We start from the raw sequence: 13,318 nt of genomic DNA, 5'->3' as shown, positions 1-13,318 counted from the left end.
CTGTAATCTTTAATGTGTTTAAGCCATTTTTTTTTTTAACACAACTGGCAACAGCATATCAGACTTTGTCACTACCATGTGTTACTTATTTCCATTCCCTTCTGTTACACTATCAGCTCACCAAGTTGTAATGGTAATGAAATGAAGTCAGTTAAACAGAATCTAACATTCAGTAAATCCCACTTCCTGATGGTTTGAGGATGTGGATGGAGAACACGGCTCATCAATTCTTCACTCAGTTATGCACAAGTTTCCTCTAATTTACAACCATTCTGTATTTTGTGCTGTGTTTTATGTTGAAATGAAACCTTTCTTTCCTTCTGTCCAACTGCAGCTCATAAGACAGTTCTGGAGGTGCCAGTGGGAAGCCGCTTTCTCAGACTCAGTGCCAAAGGACCTGATGTGATATGTGAGTGTCAACACTGATCGTGTATGTTTAATTCCCTCTGTTGAGTTAACCACTGTGTTGCAACAGTTTACACCAACCAAGATTCAAGGCATTTAACACTGGTCGAGAAGCAAAATTATAATGAACAAAAACAAAGTTACAGTGTTACTATTTGGCCAAATAGGGACAGAGTTTTTATAGCCAAGGTGGGCTTAAGAGTCTGACAAATGTCTCTTGTGACGAGCTGGCTTTTATACACAAGGTTTGGAACACACAGCTGTCCTCAGTCAGCTCACCATCGATTCGCTATCACCCGTCCTGCAACTGGAGAAAGAGGTTGACATTGATCTATCTTCCCTAAGTGTGCAGACACTGCGTATTTGATCAAACAGTTCACTGGTACATCCAGTTCATAGTACACAAACATTTCTTATTATTACACTTTAGCAAACATTCCTAGTAGAGCATAATGCTGATCCAGGCTATTTTAACTATATTCACTAAGCATATTCAGGTCAAACAGTTAGATCTAATGATTTCCATTACACTATACAAAACATTGTGCTTCACAGCTGGGCTTTCCATAGGAGTGTTTTTAGTCAAATAGCTGCCGTCCAACTATTTTCACCCAGGTACAAATACAAACTCTAGTACTTTATGTAGGTGTGTAATGTATTTGTGATACATGCTTTTAATTTTGTAACTTCAACAGAAAAACACTGTTCAGCCAAGGCACTGCATCAGAGCAGGTTGATGCTTTTAGAACGTCCAAACCTCCTGGCATAAACACACAGGGCCTTCTAAACCACTACAGGAGTGTTTTATCAGGAGAGCACAGCTGTTTGAAGCTGTTTCTCAGGACGGACTGTGTGTGCTTGCTATTCTCTCCACTGAAAACAAAGTTGCATCCAAGATGAATTTCACAGATCTCACTGCTGAGTTTGCTGCCAAGAAAACAAGTGGCTTTCATTAAATTCATTTCATTTAGTCCATGGTAAGTCCATCCCATTGAGTTATGACAGGATGTCTGATTCCACCAAAATGTCACATTTGCTACAGAGGTAAAAATACACTGGACTTCATTCCTATTGGCTATTCATGTTTTTCTCTTTCTTACTCTTAAGACTCTGTGGTGTTTATGTTGCACAATTTAACTGAGATAATGTATGTTATGATTTTGGGCTATGAAAATAAAATTGAATTCACTTCAATTAGGGTTACTTTGTTTGTCCATATGCACGTGTAATGGAAATTTACTTAATAACTTCTTAGTTTATGCTTACAGCAGACCTTTCCATCTAGGGTACAGCTCAACATAAACCTTATGGTGCACCCACTGTCTAGCATGTGAGCCCATTGTCTGTTCATGTCTTGCAGAAGTTGATCCTGAGATCACCTGAATTCTCTAGTGACCTTTTGCTCTACTCTGGTTTAACTGTGTTTGTCCTTTGTTTGAAGAACTCAGCTGACTGACACAACACCCTAACCATAAATTATACTATTTCCTCTCCAACACATTTAGGATGCAGCCTATAAGTCACACCTTTACAGACTATATGTTCCAGACACAGAACAATACATTCACACATCCCCCTCTGCGTGTTTTGGGGTCAGGAGGTAACCCACACAGAGACACTTAAATATGAGCACAGACACTTCACTTTTCATCTCACTTGCAACCTCCACCCTGTGTGATCCTTTCTGCAGAAAGCTTTTACAAATAAACTTACAAAGACAACTTGTCTTAGAACGTCGTTTGTTGACCAATTTCCACGACACATGTTAATGACCACGGCCTCCAATGCCACATTCTGTAGCTCAGTTGGTAATGGAGCAACCATGTTTTAGGCAGGCCAAAAGTTTGGACTGAATCTGAAACTGAGCTGTGGTAAACTCACCCAAACTTGATTTGCATGAATAGAATTTATTTAAATAGAATTTTTGAAATGGGGAGACCTGACCCAAACAGACCTTTATGGGAAATGTAAGCCACGTTGAACAGAAGCATCAAGCATCTGTTGCAAAGTGGACCAGAGAGCAGGACTGTGTGCTCGCAGATATTCTTAGCTTGAATTCAAAAGCTTAATTACTTTACTTATATATCAGGGGGATTCATCCTGTTTTTGGAACTATTAATCTCACACAGGGTCCAATTGTAGTTTTAATGAATGATGTTCATAATCAACATCGTTGTAAGCTGTTGTTGCAACCAAAGTGATTAAGTTCATGACTTCCTGCCTAGAACTAAATAGCAACTATGGACCTTAGTTTATTAAGAAATTCTTGTAATCAAATGGGATGGATATGGATTGGAAAATGGGGTCATGATGAATGTTTCATTAAAACACTTCCATTTTCTGGATATGAAATAAACAAAAAGCTCCAACTTGGCATGAAACCTGTGATTTACGTGTCCGGAGCAGTTTGAGTATTTGTTCGTCATTTGGGGTTTCCTGACCTGTTTTATCGTCAGCTGTTGAGACAGCCCACGATGAACCCAGCACATGTACACAAGCTAATATACTCAAGCTCCTACACGTTGCCGAAAACCGCTGGATTTACTGGATGTGTTCTTTGTCAGATGGTTCAGAATTGAGGAGTTAATTACTTTAACAGATCATTCATCAACTACCAGGAGATGACTGTGGTGGACAGGGAACACTGAAGCTGAAGAGAGGGAGAGACCATAGTAAAAGAGAGGAAATCAAGCATTCGACTTGGCTAACTCAAGTCCTCCAAGTTCATGAACTCCTGAAATCAAATATTATCAGTCTACTTCATCATTTTTTATTATTTACTGGCTTTTTGATGAATAATCGAAATGTGTCACATGTATACAAATTTAGTACGAGAAGCAAGTTGGCCTAAATAGTGCAGCTAATAAAAAAAATACCATATGTAAACATAATGTGGCACTGCCCCACGAGTGTAGGGCCACAGTGACTGCAGTAAATGCAGCAGTACATCCAACTAGTGTGCTTTTCTTGCAAAGTCTCAGTTAAGTAAACTCTGATTGAGCTGTTCCTGTTAGAAGGAAGGCAGTTCTTTGCTATTTTCAATATACAATACCTTATTGATTCACAGTCTGAATCATCCTCATCAGATATTTGGAACTGTGGCAGCACATGAGCCTCTGAATCTTTTATTTTGAAAAATGAAACTAAATGTTGTGTCATTGTCTCCTAAGGGCCAATGAGAATGAGAGTAAGAACAGACCAGACACAGGTACAGTAGATGATATAATGTGCAGATCTGTCCCAATCCTGTAGTCGAGGGACATCTCGTCTGCTAATGTTCGCTAAATGAACGCTGTTGCCATTATATACAGTCTATGGTTCATGCAAATATTACAATGTGCTCAAATTGAATTACTGCATCAAAATTGGTTGCTGTTCTTGTTATCATAGTTATTATTATCACAATCAAACTCCCTTCAAATTCAGAAAAGGCTCATCGCAATGAGCCGTGATATTAGTGTTCTTTGCAATGGTTACAATGGTGATGTCATATACTGCAATATACAGAGCTTTCTGATGGGACAAATTGATGGGACACAGTTTCTCAAAAATGTAGCAGTAATGATTCAAATTGATGCATGTCACATAAACCTGACTGATCAAGAATGATGGATATGACTTCCAAGGGTTTTCTGCTGAGGAATATTGGTAAATTGCTCTCTAATGGTCATGTCAAAGTTTAAAGCATACAATCTTGCTGTGGGGAGGTTCATGGATAAGTTACCATTGAATCAATTGAAAACCGGGCATCCCTTTATAGATGTCAACAGCTATCACAGATACAAGTTAGAGAGTTCAAATGAATTTCATTCTCAGGGTGGCTGCATTTCAAGATTAGGAGAGGAGCTCCGACATTTGGAAGGAGGAGAACTGGTGGTTGGGCCATCTGACAGGACACCTCTCCAGGGCCACCTGCTGAGCCTGCTGCCACCACAGCACCAGAATGACCAGCATTAAGTGGATAGATTGAACATAACAAAGTGATATTGTGTCTCACATTCACATTAATTACGCTAATGCCAAGGCCTTTTTCTGTTTACTGAATATGACTTTTTCTTTGAAGTTAAAATGTGATGTTATGATTGAAAGTGTCAAGTGATAAATATCCCACTTGTTGTGTCTCTCCCTCAGCCATCGAAGCCATCTCTCTTCAGGGAAGAAAGGAGGAGACCAGTCTGATGTCCACAGGCTCTTACGTGATAGGAAACACCTCCTTGGATTTTCAAAGAGGGACAGAAAGGCAGACACTCAGGACACACGGTCCACTCAATGCAGATTACTTTATCAAGGTGGAAAAAAACAACTTCTGATGTCCATATTTTATTATACATACGAGAGATACAACATAAATAAATACGTCTATTACTCAATATGTAGAAATGCCAGGAGCTGCTCAATCTTACAGAAATATCTCCTCACATGACCGTGTTGTTTCACGACCCTCTTTATTCTACAGTGTATAGCAAAGACAAGCTCTTGAGCTCAACACTTTCTCTACACAGTCAGAAGTCTTGCAAAGATAAAAGCCTTTTCAATTACCTTCACCAATGTGACCAATATAAATATAATTTTTCTACAAGTCACCAAACCTTTGGACCTTTTACAAGAATTGATACATTTATATTGAGAAGTCCCCAAACAATAATTAATGTATCCAAGTGTGTGTGGATCAAAACCTGATCTATCTCATTCTTCTATGTACGGAGCTCCATTGTTGTCTAGAAACTCTCAAAACCACATTCATGAGCCACACCATTGCACTAAGTGAAATGGTTCTTCATTACCATGAATACACTAATTGTAGTTTGTTTTAAATCAATCTCACATACATATTCCCACTGGAGTGTGTATGTAAGATGGTAGGCAACAAATCTAAAGCTGAAATGTGTCCACAATCAATGATCAATTTTCTCTTGTTTGAGTTGTGTTTGATAAAGTAAAAAAAACTACAGTTCCCAGTTGTTTTAGTAAATTGTTGAGCCTTTTTTTTTTAAGTAGAACTTATTATTTTGTTAAGTAGGTTATGCACAACACTTTTCTTCTGAACTCATGGTGAAAAGGTCAGGAGAAATGAGTGTTACTTCCTGGAGACTTATTGTCACAGTGAGGTTCCAATCGCTTAGTGTCATAGTGCTTGAAAGAGACCAAAACCAAAGTGGTAATGTAACTGTGTCTGAAATTACAAAATATCAGTGACAGCAGTAGGAAACAGCACAGAGGCCAGTGATTATCTGACAACTTTTCAAATTCACGAATGACAATGAATGATGAATGAAGATGGATGAATTTGTGGTTAAGTAGCATTGCAGGCACAAATTCCATGTGTGTTCGGTGTATAGAAAGCACATTCAGTAGTTTAGTGGACACGTTTAAATCCTATCCAAAACTGTGAGGTTGTGACCTAAACTTCAATTCCATCATCCAAAGAAAAGGAAGGGCTGTTCAATAGCACACATTCTACTATCTGAGGCAGCTGTTTGCTCTTTGAAGAAGATGGAACGATTTCATTTAGAAACACTGAAAGAGTCAGTTTGTGTCGAAGTGTAAATCAGAAATTTAAGGGGGGGGGTTGATCATCCACTTATCTTCTATACTGTTGTCACTTCTATGAGTTCATTCTGTCTTCTCTTCTTCTTCGTTCGGTTTATTGGCAGGTGGCAACCAACGTCAAGGTGCATTACTGCCATCTACTGTGTCTTCTGTTGTACACTAGAGTTTTATAGTCACTTGTAGAGCTCCGCTGTGTTCTACTTTCCTCTGATGTTCTAGACTATGATATCCTCTACTTTACACTACTTAACACAATCCTGTTCTTCACCCGACATGTTGTCCAGATGAAGTACGGAGGCCCCAAGGACACAGTTGTCCAGTTTCTGTTCTACCAGCCGATTAGGTACCAGTGGAGGGAGACTGAATTCTTCCCCTGCTCTGTCACCTGTGGAGGAGGTGAGGGGGCTGTCAGTTGATAGTAACTGCAAACAGTGTGCATGTTTTATGATCGTTTAACATTGTTTCTGTTTTTGTTATCCTCTGTTGAAGCTGTTGTATGTCCAGCTTCACCAGTTTAAAGAGCCTCTGTCCAATATCCTCCCCAGGCTACCAGCTCAACTCTGCAGAGTGCACAGACATCCGATCCAACCAGACCCTGCCTGAGCATCACTGCAACAGCTATCCTGAAAACACCAAACCAACACCGAAGCTCAAGGAGTGCAACATGGACCCCTGCAAAGAGGGGTAGACATCATTTTCAGTTTTATTTTACATTGGTGATATCATAGGAACATTTTATCTATGGCTATTATAAAGACTTATATTTAACCACCGTGCAGTGACTGTAAAAGTAATGACTAACTATGGACATCATTAGACTTTACGATGCATCATTCTACCAAGTGCGTATTTCTGTTCTGGTTACTTGCTTATTGATAAACAATATTATAATTGTGCCAAAGTGAGCAAAGACCAGTTTTCATCTGTTGTTCCTTGCTAGATGTTATAATTTCTCCTAAACATATAGATAGAAAATGTTAAGAACAAGAACGCTACTCTATGTGTTTTATAAGCTGCAAGTGAGACGAGTAAAATCTGTTTAAGAAGCACATTTAAACAGATACAAGCAATAAGCACACACAGTAAACCATAGAGCATGTACAAACAAGCATGCACATACAATACAATACATACACAAAGACAGGCGTTGATCCTGTGATGACCTGAAAACTGCAGAGATTCAGACTGAAACAAATGTTTCACATTGCATACAATCCACTGAGTCTCAAATGATTAGTTCAACTGTTGGGAATGACATTTATTATTTTGACTTTAAAAGAGGCCCAGTCCTGTTAGTGCTCCAGGCTTTTTGGCAATGCTGGAAGGACTTTGCTGAGGATCTGATTAGGCAGAGCTCAGAGTTTCAGGCCAAGCCAACTTATTACAAGTTCAAAACCTCCCAGATACATAAGAGAACACGTAAAACACTAATTTGCAGCCCATTAATGAAGGGCTGGATCAATGGATTTGATCAATAGGCTGAAGAGCAGAAATTATAAATCGGCAGTAAGAAGCATTTTCTTTTGACACCCTTTTATGACTTTATTACGACCATGAAGGCCGAAGCTAAGAAGTTAAGAATCATTCTGAGTGCTCTTACAGTTTTCATGTATGCCTTCACAGGATTCCCTATATGACGTCAAGGCAGCATGCCATAATCTTATAAACTGAGAATTCTGTTGTGTAATATTTTGTTTCCTCTAGTGATGGATTCAAAGAGGTGATGCCATATGACCACTTCCAACCTCTGCCTCGGTGAGTAACTCCTACAATCTCTCATTTTAAAAGTTACTGGAAACTGTTCTTCACAACTTTTTTCTACTGTTTGACATATTTCCAGTTTGGAGAGAGTGTTGGCTGAGGTCTAACACTGGAGGTGAGGGGGCACAAAGTGAGACATTTGTGATTGTAATTACTGGTTGGAATACGCCCATGATGCACCCTGGAGTAACAAGGGGGAGAAGTAGCAGTTAGAAGTATGAAAATAAGAGTTATTGAGAGTCCTTTCAGCATATTTAACTTCCCTCTCTGGGAGGGCTGCTGTAAATCCTCCACACAAGATGCCTGGAGGAATTTATTAACATGTGACACAACAGCCTTCCAAAGTTATTAGTCATACATTTTTACATTCTTAGTAGGAAATAGTGACTCACTTTAATAATTTACTTTTATTTTTATTGTGTTGTCACCTAAAATGTTACATTTGTCTTAAATTATAGTATTTATGTTATGAATGATTAAATACAATTTAATAAACTAGAATGTACTAAACTTTTTGCTGGTGAATGTAGTGGCACATTTCACAGCTAAAGAGCCATACATTTTTCTCAGAGGTTGGTGGACACCAAAGCAGATTTTAAAGATGAGTGAATTTAGGACTCAAATTCATTAGGTGAAGAAAATCCTGATGCCAAAGGAGGGATTATGCTATGTGTGTACATTGGATGTGTGACTGCCTTCAAACAATTTATATGAGTTTAAAAGGTGGTGATATATAAATTAATTTCCACTGCTCTCAATTGGCCAAAAACAAAAAGCAGAGCAGCCGTCATTTCACTGGAGTTTTAATAAATCAAAGCAAAGAACAAGATGAATAATAAAATATAGTCTGGGTTGTGAAAAGCCTCTCCGCTACTACACTCCCTTCAGCCGCAAACAGATTGAAAATACCTGCCCTGGCCTGCCCCAATTTTACATTGAGAAGGAGCAAATGGTGAAAAAATCATCTTCATTCCATTGTGTCTCAAAAACAGTTACTGTGCTCTGTTCCACTGCAGCTGTCTCCCAAAGCAAAGCGTTACTCATCAATCAACACCGGCCTCTGCCTCCTCCACTCTGACTTTATCTATCTTGGGGAGAGTGAGCAATCCAGTTCTGCATATGACTTTTTAAAAATAATTCCTCCAAAAGTAGTTGGCAGTGTGCTCCTTGGATGTGGGGCTTTCAGCTCTGTGAGCTCAGCTCCTGGCACAGTGGTCCGACTGGGAGTGATTGGTGGAGACTGCCTCACACTCTGTCACAGGCAGAGAACAATAATAAGCCATCATTTCCTTTAGATGTGCTTGGCTGTGTAACACTGCAGCCCACTGCTGCACATCTACACTTGGAATGTGTGTGAAGAGAGAGTTCACTGATGTGTGTAAATTAGAAGGTGCAAGGCTTTTTTCCAGAAGCCATCTTGACTTTAAGCTCCACTGACAGGTCAAATAACTTTATTATTTCTGCTGTGTGTTGCGCTGAATATGTTTCATTAGTAAATTGTATCATATTGTGTCAGTGTTTGAATTGCACAGTGCCTCTCAGGAGAGCCATATTTTACGGTGGCACCACGTGTCTAACACATGGAAGTGTGCATTGTGTCTCTCTCTCCCTGGCTGTTCCATGACTTTCCTGTCCTTTCACTTCTGTCTTATGACCATAAAAATGTCTGCCTGTCTGCCCACAGCTATCAGTGCTTTCAGGTACTGAAACAACATACATCATGCAGGTTATTCTGATAAAAACAGAATAGAAGATTGGCATCATAGTTAAGGTACAGACCTACATAACAATCATAAGACATACAAGGGCTAGGGCCGGTCGTCACAAGCACACAGCTCAACAGGGGATTCCCTGAATCCACACAGACCTACCACACATGAATGGCCACAGCAGGAATAGAAACAGCGTTAGGATACTAAATGGTAAATGGTCTGTATTTATATAGCACTTTTCTAGTCTTGATGGCCACTCTAAGTGTTCTACAATACAATACAGTGTATTGCCAATCACACACATTCATACAGTGCATCTATGGGCAGCACTTTTTGCTCTCTAGCCCCTCAGCCACAGCCGCCACATAGTGGAGAGAGACATAGGTTCATTCAACCATGTATTGTGAACCATAAATATTAGAACTAACCAGTACTTGGCTGGTATTTTAGTTTTAAAATCATTTAATGAGAGTTCTGCACCATTGATAATTTAAAAGTTAAAAACTAAGCACCAAAATATAATGTAAGATTCCCTATTATCCACATCAAGATTATAGCAACGTTTTTTTTGCTTCAACATGTCATTATGAAGTAAATGCTGATTGCACAATGTAATAGCTGTAGAGTAATGACACTGGATTGGTTCCCTGTAAGCATTGTTTACACTGTGCAATTTTTAGGATGGAGCTTGTACAATGGTTTCAAACATTTTGTGGAGGAACAGAGGCTTGATTTACAGCACTAGGGGAGCGCATCTACCATTGCGTGGCCAAAACAGAGTGAGGGTCACTCTGTGAAACAATCCACCTAAGTATGGAAACGGAGAAAATAAGCTTCACTGACGGAGGATGCAAAGAAAGTGAAGAGGCAAACTGACAAAAACCATGTTAAAACAAGAGCAAACCTTTGTTTGGCAGTCACCTATCTCAGCAGTGAAGTGAGCCTGCAGTCAGCCTGTGGGCAGCACGCTCTCATGCACACCCTGAACACTAGGCATATAGGGCCAATGTACACTGTATTGATTTAGATAACAATTTCAGCATTCAGAGACATAACCATGCGCTAAGGACTATATCAGGAACACCATCCAAATACTGGGTACTTGCTTTGCTCCCAAACTTCAAGCTTCATTTATTCATGTTATTGATTTCACAAGATATAGGAAACTTTCTTTTGCTGCTATCTCCTGTTCTAACACATCCTAAAAGTTCTACTGGATACACACTGTGGAGGTCACTGAAGTTCACTAAACTCACTGTCGTGTTCATAAAACCAATTTGAGACTTTTCTTATGTGACATGGAGCATTATCTGCCTGGAAGTGTCCAATAGAAGATTGTAAACTATGACCATAAAGGGATGAACAACAATATGCAGATAAACTGTGATATTTAAATCATGGTTGATTCAGACTAAGGCCAAACAATGAGGAGAAAACATGTATTTCCCCATCACACTACCAGTTGCAACCTAGACTGGTGACACAAGTGACACAACCATCTACCTCAAGGTTGGATGTGTGTGTGTTGTGTGTTCATTCTGAGATGCTTCTCTGCCCAGCACAGTTGTAAAGCCTGGTTATCTGAATTACTGTAGCCAGTCTGTGAGCTCCACCCTGTCTGACCACTCTCCTCTGAACTCGCTCACCAACACAGAAATGCTGCTCACTTTTGGCTTTTTGAATCATAGGAGATTTTTCCTAAAAAAGTCAAAGTCACTGAGATCACATTTTTACTGATTCTGATGTTTGACGTGAACATTAACTGAAGCTCCTGGCCTGTATCTGCAGGATTAATGAATATATAACATGAACAGGTGCTCAGACTAAAGTTTGTTAGATTAAATGTTTTTGAGAAAAACATCATCACTCTTTCAAATGAGGTGCCGTCTGTACTGTTATTAAACAATGTTAGATGCATAATTAATTGATAAGCTTTCACTGAATTTGGTTCCCTCCCTTTGTAAGCAGCTGGGAGCAGGGCCCCTGGACCCAGTGCTCTGTGTCCTGTAGTGGTGGCTGGCAGGATTGCAGTGTACTGTGCGTAGAGGAGGACAGCCAGGGACAGTTCTCTCAGGTGGAGGAGTGGAAGTGTACCCACTCCCCTCGACCTGTCACCCGACAGATTTGCAACAGCTTCCCCTGCCCCCAGTGGGTGGCCATGGAATGGTCTCAGGTCAGTGAGTGTCTGATTACACCGGCAATAAAAATGATAAATCCCTTGAAGAGTCCACTAAGCAGTAAGTCCTCTGACAGATTTAAACATTGATTAGTCATTAAAATCACTTATCAAACAGTTATCGTTCAGGACCCCAGGACTCTGTACCACTTACACATTCAAAATAAAGAAAAGCAGGGAAAACACATTTGTGCTAAACAAAACCTTATGTTTATTTTCCAGCCGTTCTAACCATTTCAATCACTCCTTGAAATGGTCCCAATGTGTGGACTTAACTAGACATATATGTTTTTAAAGGTCAAAAGCCTAAACGTTTGGAGACCTCTGAATTCATCTATTCATCAACCGTACCCACTTGAATTCATTTATGTAAATTGTATAGTGTGTGGTATCTGAGCAAGTGTATTAATGTGTGTGTTGCTCTCACATCTCAGTGCACAGTGACGTGCGGCCGAGGCCTGCGTTACCGGGTGGTTCTGTGCATCGACCATCGTGGACAGCACATTGGAGGCTGTGAAGCATCACTCAAACCTCACGTTAAAGAAGATTGTCTGGTCCCTATCGCCTGCCACAAGCCTAGAGGTAGGACACTAATAATTGATGGAGAGCTGTTAGCATATTAACAGTGATGTCCAAAACACAGTAGGGGAAAGGGGTGTGGCACTATATCAGGTATACAGTGTCACTGAAAGGTACAAAGGCCCAATCAAATAAAAGTAAAAAGCATTTTTCCAGAACTCCATTGAAAATACTTTTACATACCATTGCATATTAATATCTGGACTTTGAAAAACATTATTTATACATTATCTAATGTAAGGTATAGTACAGTACAGTACTATAGTATTGCACATACAAGCTACATACTGATCCTAAAGTCAATTTAGCCTATTAATATACATGTTATGTGCAGTCAAAATGATATATGAAATGTTTTAATATGTTTTTTTCCATGGGTTGTGCTGTGTGCACATACATGTGCTCTTCAAGTGTGTGATGTATGGTAGAAAGAACAGCACTGCAGTTGTGAATCAGGCCTTTTTGACCGTTCCACTTTGCGCACTAGCTGTGTCCCACACAGTCCCCACCCTCACTACAAAAACAACAGGTTTCATTTACATTAGCTTCCATCATGTGGCCCCTAATTTATGATGCACCATAAACGAGCATCCCTCCTAATTAAACCGAGTTCTTTAAGAGCTATTTAATCACTCACAAAGAAGCTCATAGTCTCACATGCATGTTAAGAGCTTTTTCCCTAATATCCAATTCAAACTCAGACAGTATGCTGTGAGTGCTTTCTGTCAAACACACAGACCTTACTTTAGTCTAAACCAAGGGTGGGGAACCTTTTCCCTATCGAGGGCCATTTCCACTTTTATAACTTCCTTCCAGGGCTATGAATTACTGATCACAGCAACCTCTCTAATGCGATGGCTGGAACTGCTTCTCTTTGGCCAACGTGTAATGTCAAAGATGACGATCCTACATGCAGCTGGTTCTCTGATCAAAAATACAGTGAGAGTCAGTTGTGAAAAGAGCTAACCACAGCAGTAGATTGTCTCAAACACAAGTGCAAACTTCAGTGAATGTCTCGTCAAAACGGGCCCTGATCCAGAAGTGGGCAGGGGTGGGGAATGCTCACCCGAATTACTACTCTGCCCACCCAATTAGTCAACTTTATTCTTTTCTATTGAATGGAGCGACGCCTGCG

At 39.9% G+C, this 13,318-nt stretch overlaps 1 protein-coding gene across 5 annotated transcripts in view; it reads left to right on the top strand.

Moving 5' to 3' along the window:
• adamtsl3 (ADAMTS-like 3) overlaps window positions 1-13,318 on the top strand; it is a 200,289-nt gene that overhangs the window by 140,686 nt on the left and 46,285 nt on the right. For all 5 annotated transcript variants that reach the window (XM_035164638.2, XM_035164654.2, XM_035164632.2 and 2 more), the window contains exons 8-14: window positions 335-409; window positions 4,537-4,694; window positions 6,240-6,351; window positions 6,501-6,639; window positions 7,660-7,710; window positions 11,397-11,601; window positions 12,039-12,186. In XM_035164638.2, the coding sequence (XP_035020529.1) occupies window positions 335-409; window positions 4,537-4,694; window positions 6,240-6,351; window positions 6,501-6,639; window positions 7,660-7,710; window positions 11,397-11,601; window positions 12,039-12,186 (888 nt within the window). The remainder of the gene's footprint in view (window positions 1-334; window positions 410-4,536; window positions 4,695-6,239; window positions 6,352-6,500; window positions 6,640-7,659; window positions 7,711-11,396; window positions 11,602-12,038; window positions 12,187-13,318) is intronic.

The sequence above is a fragment of the Hippoglossus stenolepis genome, chromosome 1, assembly GCF_022539355.2.
Source record: "Hippoglossus stenolepis isolate QCI-W04-F060 chromosome 1, HSTE1.2, whole genome shotgun sequence".
NCBI lineage: Eukaryota > Metazoa > Chordata > Actinopteri > Pleuronectiformes > Pleuronectidae > Hippoglossus > Hippoglossus stenolepis.
The sequence above is the reverse complement of the archived record's forward strand: the minus strand, read 5'-3'. Positions and strand labels throughout refer to the sequence as shown.